This window comes from Leuciscus leuciscus (assembly GCF_965113295.1).
Source record: "Leuciscus leuciscus genome assembly, chromosome: 2".
NCBI classification, from domain to species: Eukaryota; Metazoa; Chordata; class Actinopteri; order Cypriniformes; family Leuciscidae; genus Leuciscus; species Leuciscus leuciscus.
The window spans coordinates 42476493-42483671 of record NC_138726.1 but is presented as its reverse complement, the minus strand read 5'-3'; the positions used below and the strand labels follow the sequence as shown (position 1 = coordinate 42483671).

General features: G+C 37.2%; 1 protein-coding gene across 1 annotated transcript; it reads right to left on the bottom strand.

The window, feature by feature from the left end:
* Positions 1-3959: 3959 nt before the first annotated feature.
* tmem9b (TMEM9 domain family, member B) lies at positions 3960-6181 on the bottom strand. The gene is made up of 5 exons (XM_082150469.1): positions 5919-6181; positions 5540-5631; positions 5320-5428; positions 5095-5229; positions 3960-4938 (listed from the first exon to the last, which is right to left on the bottom strand). Exons 1-5 carry the CDS (start codon positions 6015-6017, stop codon positions 4783-4785), a joined length of 591 nt encoding a protein of 196 aa, XP_082006595.1. The 5' UTR covers positions 6018-6181; the 3' UTR covers positions 3960-4782.
* Between the last annotated feature and the right edge of the window lie 998 nt (positions 6182-7179).

The following is a 7179-nucleotide window of genomic DNA, read 5'->3' as shown; positions in this document are numbered from 1 at the left end:
GTTGAGTGTCTGAAATTGACAAACAGTTGTCAAACTATCAAACAAAACTTCAGAATATCTACAGAATAAACCATGCCTGCCAACTTTTTCACATTTTAGCTCTAACTGAGAAAAAAGTAAAATTTTGCGCAATCTGAATATCACTTTTTAAACTGATCCTCCAAGTTCTGTCAAAAGCCAGTCTAATATTAAAATCCCACTTTCAATAAGGTTTGATGCTTTAAAAGTAGTCTATGTTGGACTGAAAGCTGTGCAAATAAGCAACCTGCTGCCAAATAAGCAACCGCAATATAAGAAGCAAGGATCTGTGGTTGACAAAAGCTGTATGATGACAACTTTCTCTGGAACCCTTTCAAATTGTACCAATACCTAATCAGAAATGTGGTATCTGGTGTGTTGAAACACACTGTGGGAGTTTTTCCTCAAATCTGTATTAAATTGCTGATTTAATAGCTCAGGGACAGTTACGCCACAGATCATCACTTCATTCGTTTCCAAGAACAGTCATTCACTCCAGGTGTTTTGAGAGGGAAATAATTCTAGTGTTGGGTCAGTCCAAATACTGAATTGGACCATGACTCTATAAGGAAATACAGAAATGTATTTTTGTTGCAAAACCTTGAGAGACAATAAACCTGAAACTAGTGTTTCTACTGCAAAACCATATTATTATGAATAAGACAAAAGAAATTTGGTACACTGTATATTTGCCAAGGTCATATCTTAGCTTGTCATGCTATTCTCACATTTCAAGCGAGCATTCACTATATTTAACCTTGCATCCTGATTTTTTTTTTCAAGAACACCACGAGGCCCAGACTAAACATCTCCCATGGTAGAGGAAGCCTGTTACGGCGATCATGACACCAAAATATGTGGCTGGAAATGTTTGCAAGATATGGACTAATCTAAAAGCCAAACAGCCCTTTTTCTAATCATTGCTGTTGTGCTGCAGTGTTGACCCAATCGAAACATAATGCATTCTCGATATGGTTCGAGCAGTTGGAACCACAAAACGAGGCAGATAACTTAATTTTGTTGTTTTGTGCAGAAAAAAAAAATCCACAACTTCTCCAAAAATGAAAATTCTGTCATCATTTACTCACACCAAAGTTGTTCCAAACCTGAGTTTCTTTCTTCTGCTGAACAAAAAAGAAGATCTTTTGAAGAATATGGATAACCAAACAGTTTATAGACACCATTGACTTACAAAAATGCAGACATTCTTCAAAATATTTTTTTTTGTGTTCAGCAGAAGAAAGAAACTCATAGAGGCTCTCCCGTTTCAAAACTAATTGAAACTACCAGACTTTTCCTTTTGGGGTGAACTATCCCTTTAAGTGATTCAAACAAGGGTATAATACTAATTAATATTTTTGTTGTTTTTTAACTAATTGCTGATGGATTAATACTGCAAAGCACTTGCACCTTTCAACTATTATACAATGAGATTAACATGTTACATTGCCATGATGGAAAACATAATAACTATTTGGTTAATAAGGTATTTCCTTATGTCTCTGTGTTTATTTTCAAATACTCTTACATTTCCAGTAGCAAGTCAGTTACAAGTCAAAAGTACAATTTACACCTGTTAAAGTAGTTATGAGAAACATTATGCCAGAGCTGTTAAATTGTTTCTCCTTCCTTGAACACATTTGTAAGGGCTTCATCATTAGTCATGTTCAACAAAACCCACAAAATCTCCAAAATACAACAGTATCCATTTGCAACAGCCCTGAAAGTTTAACACACCCTTACCGCAAAACATTCCTGTCACAATCATTCTGTTCAGGCATTTGAAAATACAAAGCAGAATATTGTAGTCTATATTAAATGTATATGAATAATGGCAATATATAGCCTAGATATATATAGATTAGATAGATACATAATATTTTTTTGTAATTGCATGACCTTGAGCACAAGCATGACAATTTTTGTAACTGTCAACATAATTACCATAAACTGTTATCTTTAATTGTATCCTAGCTAGCATATGCTAAAATTTATTATTATTTACTATATTATTATTTAGCTTATTATTTATTATTTTGATTGCGATAACACTTAAAGGGATAGTTCACTCAAAAATGAAAATTGTGTCATCACTTACTCAACCTCGTGTTGTTCTAAACCTGTATGGGTTTCTCTGTTCTGTTGAACACAAAAGAAGATATTTTGAAGAATGTCGGTAACGGTAACCAAACAGTTGATGGACCCCATTGACTTCCATAGTGGGAAAAACTGTTTGGTTACCGACATTCTTCAAAATATCTTCTTTTGTGTTCAACAGAACAGAGAAACCCATACAGGTTTAGAACAACACGAAGTTGAGGAAGTGATGACACAATTTTCATTTTTGAGTGAACTATCCCTTTAAACATAATAGTAATATGTCTGACAAAATGTTAAAAAAATGCACATACATTTTTATACATAAACCATTGTTTTCTGAGTTTCTTGCAGTAACAAAAATTACATTTTGAACAAGGACACACCAAAAAGAAACATTTGAGATAGATCTGTCAAGGAACCATGATAAGGCAGAGGGAAAGGACAGTCAAAGACAGCCTTGAGGGAGGCAGAGACACAGAGAGAGGAACAGAGAGAGCTGCTGTGGCCCTGGGGGACAGACACACGTGATGGTGTTATTTAAGTGTAAAAACAGTGAACTGCTGCTTTAAGTCTGAGGTCAGACTGAAAATGGAGATTTTACTAGCAGTAATAAGAGCAAAACTCAACCAATGAGCATAAAATAATTCATTTTTGAAAAAAATTCTGATCATTATCATAATGCTAACTGTGAAACCAACGATTCAGAGGCGTCTATTCGTTTTCTTGGTGATTTTAGAAGGTTTAAGAGCGCCTCCTTGTTTCTGCTTCACAGTAAAACACCACCGAGGAGTTTATGAATCTCTCTAATGCACATGATGAGATATCCATTCTGATTAGTAGCCTACTGTGCTGTGTGCTGTCATAAGCGTGTGTATTATAGCCGTTATCTGTTATGATGAAGGAAATGGTTTCGCCTTTGTTCTGGCGACTTCAAAACACATTTGAGTCTCTTGTCAGTTTGAATTGTTCACATCAAAACGCATGCCGTCTTTTCTGTAATTTATGCTATTATTATTATTATTTTACTTTTCCCACTGTATTTGTTCTGTTATTGTGCTTTTCTTTATGTCTCTGCAGACTACTGGACTAGTTAGGTCATTTACAATCAGTTTTAGCATTAATGACATAAAGTGAGATTTTTTTTCATGCATTTACAAAACAAGTAATTCAAAAGAGTTACGCACAGAAGCAGCGAACATAAAGAAGGCAGTCAGATAAAGAAATCCATACCTTTTCTAGGTAAGTGACGCTTGCGTTGCCAAGGTTACCTTTTCACATATCCATGCTGTGAGTTTGCGTAAGTTAGTTTTCAGTGGAGTGCGCGCTGAATTGTCTGTCCCCGGACTTTTGGCTGGGAGGAGGAGGAGGTAGCGCAGGAAATGAGGAGAACCGTTGTTTTAGAAATGTGATATGCGTAGTCTGTGTAATGCTATTTCAATTTGTCTAGTTCGTTTATGAGGTAAATATTTCGGCTAAAGTAATACGCTCAGCTTTTCAGCAAAACAGTTTAAATTAACTGTTCACCGTTTATTATTTTAAAAGTGGTGAATGAGTTCTAGCATATCTGGATGTACAGTCAAGAGAGTATATGAGAATTATCCTAACATTAGTACTAAAATAGCTTGCAGTTGATTCAATTTTATTATCCTTTTTAATACTAAAGATAACTGCGCGTTTAATAATAAATGAATCCAGGGCTAATGTAAAAAGACATTAAACAGAGAAAACAGCGCCTCCTGGGGATTTAAAGTACCATTACCATTACCCGAAACTGCGTCATTTGAGCAGCGGGTTTGCCAACACTGATATGGCCGGAACAAACTGAGTCTGACACAGGAAACCATAGTTCACCTATTAAGAGAACTGTAATGTAAATCAAAAGGTCAAAACAGCTCTCTCTGTTAAATCATGTACCTGAACATTTCAATTATTATATATACACATATTAATGACAAAGAGTGTAATTCTGAAATCTTCAAAGAATGTGCCATGGAAAATACTGTCCGTCAAGAATGGTAAGAACTAAAAAAAAAAAGAATATTTTTACACCATCATGAATCAGGAACCTGAATCTACACAAAGCTAGAGAAGAACTGACCTGGGAAGTTAGTCATTAAATAGCATATTATTAGGGAACAATGACAAAACACAGCCACAGATTATTATTTACATATAATAGTTGACAGCAAACTGCAAGGTAAGAAAGAGAAGAGCAAGAGAGGGGAATTTTACAATGTACAATAAACTACTAAAGACTGGATATCAATATTTTGGGGTTAGTATCAATTCTGACATTTATATAAAAACATTTTGAGAATAAATGGATCAGCAAATTTGTTGAGGAAATTGGCACTTCTATCCCCACATCAAATTCAGTGTGACTGGACTGCAGTAGAAGTAAACTTTTTTTGTTGCTAAATTCAGAGTGCATGATTTCAAAATGCAGGAACACAGTGATAATTAATGCAAACAGTCTGTATAACAAGCAAGACTAAATAATAAACAAGGTTTTGTCGCATGCATTGGTCAAGACGACAAACCTACACACACCAAAAAGAGATGTACACACTGGGGTCACTGGGGGCTGCTCAGACATCATGGAGAAGACCCAGCCTTCAGCACAGTACCAGAACCCACATATAACAGTCCAGACTGCGAATGCTTTTAGCTGAGAACCACATGACGGTCGAAGACAGACTTGCGCTGTTCTTGGACCTGCCTCCTCCAGCGCTGCTGAGCATGCTCCACTTTGTTGAGCATGTTGGAGCGAGAGCGAGAACGGGAGAGCACATCATGGGCATTGGCGAAGGGCTGTTGGTCCTTTTAACAAAAGAGTGTAATAATGTTATCACATTATTTCTAATACCATATGCCTATAATTAAAAACACAAACCCCCAGTTTCACAAATCCAAACTACCAACATTTACAACTTAAATGTAATCTTGTATCCAATAAAGAAGTAACAAAACACTTACCCCAACATCGTCCTCACTCTGAATGAGCTGTGAATGGCCAAACAGCCTTCTCTTCAAAATAGGCTCCAGCAGTGTCAGATAGACCATATACAACAGCAGAAGGCCCAGAATAGATAGATATATTATAATAGTGACCTGTAAAAAAAAAAGGTGAAAGATGATTATTTAGCTAATATTTAAACAAATTTGAATATTGTATCTATCATATAAAGACAATGAACGCACTTTGATGGTTCCAGAGCTCCTTTCTTCATATTTGCATTCACAACGTAAACAGTAAGCCTCCACATCCTTGCCTTCAACAGGCATCGGCTCCACCACATGAAGGCAATTGCTGTGCAAATGATTATATTTCAGGCGTTATGGATCAGTAGATAGAGAGTCATGGAGTTAATTATTTACAAAAAGTATTGTAGTCTCTTATTAAGCCTAGTAAATCATTTACCAGTCCTTCAAGGAAACGTTTTGATTGTAGATCTGCCCATCTATCTCCTTATAGGGTGGACAGATACATTTGCACCTGATGTCTTCTGAATTCTGAGAAAAGTGACCACAGATACACAAGCTTATATATTTACACCAATGAATGACATGAAACCAACTACTGGCGTAGTCAGTCTACCATACTTATGTAAGTTTGGAAATCATTTTACATCGTTTGCAATCAGAAAGTGTTGATTTCCGATTCCGAATTTATCACGCTTTCAATTGGCAGAAACATTGAAACATGCTAACGGCTAGTTAGCTCTGCCAACAAAACAATCCCAACAACAAAATGACTTTCGTTAATATATTAAAATACAGTGATACATGTCCTAATTTACCTTAGCTTCTGATGTTTGTGCATATAATATCAGCAGAGAACACACTAGCGATGAAAACGTCAACATATTGACAGCGCATCTTGGGGTCACTCGATTCATCTTTATCGCTTCCGCTTAAGACAATGTTGTCAAATAATGAACAGAGATGTCACAGAATAACGAGTAAATATTCCTTTAGTAACGCATACAATGGCTAGAAGACTTTTGGTCCAATTAAACGTCAACAAAACAAAGCTTGAGGGCTGGACTCTGTCTGACACATCAGCTGACCATCAGCAGCCGGTCCGCGCATTACCACTTTCCTCCGGAAACATGCGAGTGGGAACCATTCTTCCGTACCATACAGCGCTGGCAGCGGCAGGTCGCAGCGCCCCTTCCGGTGGCATCCCCAGAAGTTTGTGCCAGCAGGTGTCACGCTCTTGTCTGGCAGCTGCCAGAGTTCAAGTCAAGTCAAGTCAAGTTTATTTGTATAGCGCTTTTCACAATACAGATTGTATCAAAGCAGCTTCACAGTATTAAATTAAAATAATACAACAAAGTTTGTTTGAAGAGGAATTTATTGATTGATAAAATTAGATTAAATATCCCCAAAATATCCCCAACTGAGCAAGCCAAAGGCAACAGTGGCAAGGAACCGAAAAACTCCATCAAGTGACCTAATGGTGTCCTAAAACTCCATCAGGTGACCTAATGGAGAAAAAAAACCTTGGGAGAACCCAGGCTCAGTCGGGGGCCAGTTCTCCTCTGGCATTTATGAGCTAGAGGACGGATAGTTTGATCTGTAGGATTATATGAATGCCTGGCTGAAGAGATGCGGCTTTAATCTAGTTTTAAACTGGGAGAGCGGGTCTGAGCAACGAACAGTATCAGGAAGACTATTCCAGAGTTTTGGAGCCAAATGTGAAAATGCTCTCCCTCCTTTGGTGGTTCTGGATATCCTAGGTATGACCAAAAGCCTTGAATTTAGTGATCTTAAAGAGCGCGATGGATTATAGGGTGATAGAAGATCCGTTAAATAGACTGGAGCTAAGCCGTTTAGGGCTTTATAAGTCAGTAGCAATACCTTGTAATTAATACGGAACTTTATAGGTAACCAATGCAGTGATGATAAAATCGGTGTTCGTGCCAGGTGAGGTGCCACGGGAGTTTGTCGCCGTTTCTGCTGTTTACTCGGTAATAACTACACTGTTTTGAAAGAGGTGCATTCACATCAAGTTGTCGCCAGGCTACACAGCTTTCCATAAAACACTCATATCATCAT

Coding starts and splice junctions, on each gene's coding strand:
- tmem9b (XM_082150469.1), bottom strand. CDS start 6,017: ATGAATCGAGTGACCCCAAGATGCGCTGTCAATATGTTGACGTTTTCA. Junction 5,230..5,319: donor GGAGCTCTGGAACCATCAAA/GTGCGTTCATTG, acceptor TTTTTTTTACAG/GTCACTATTATAATATATCT. Junction 4,939..5,094: donor AGAGTGAGGACGATGTTGGG/GTAAGTGTTTTG, acceptor TTTTGTTAAAAG/GACCAACAGCCCTTCGCCAA.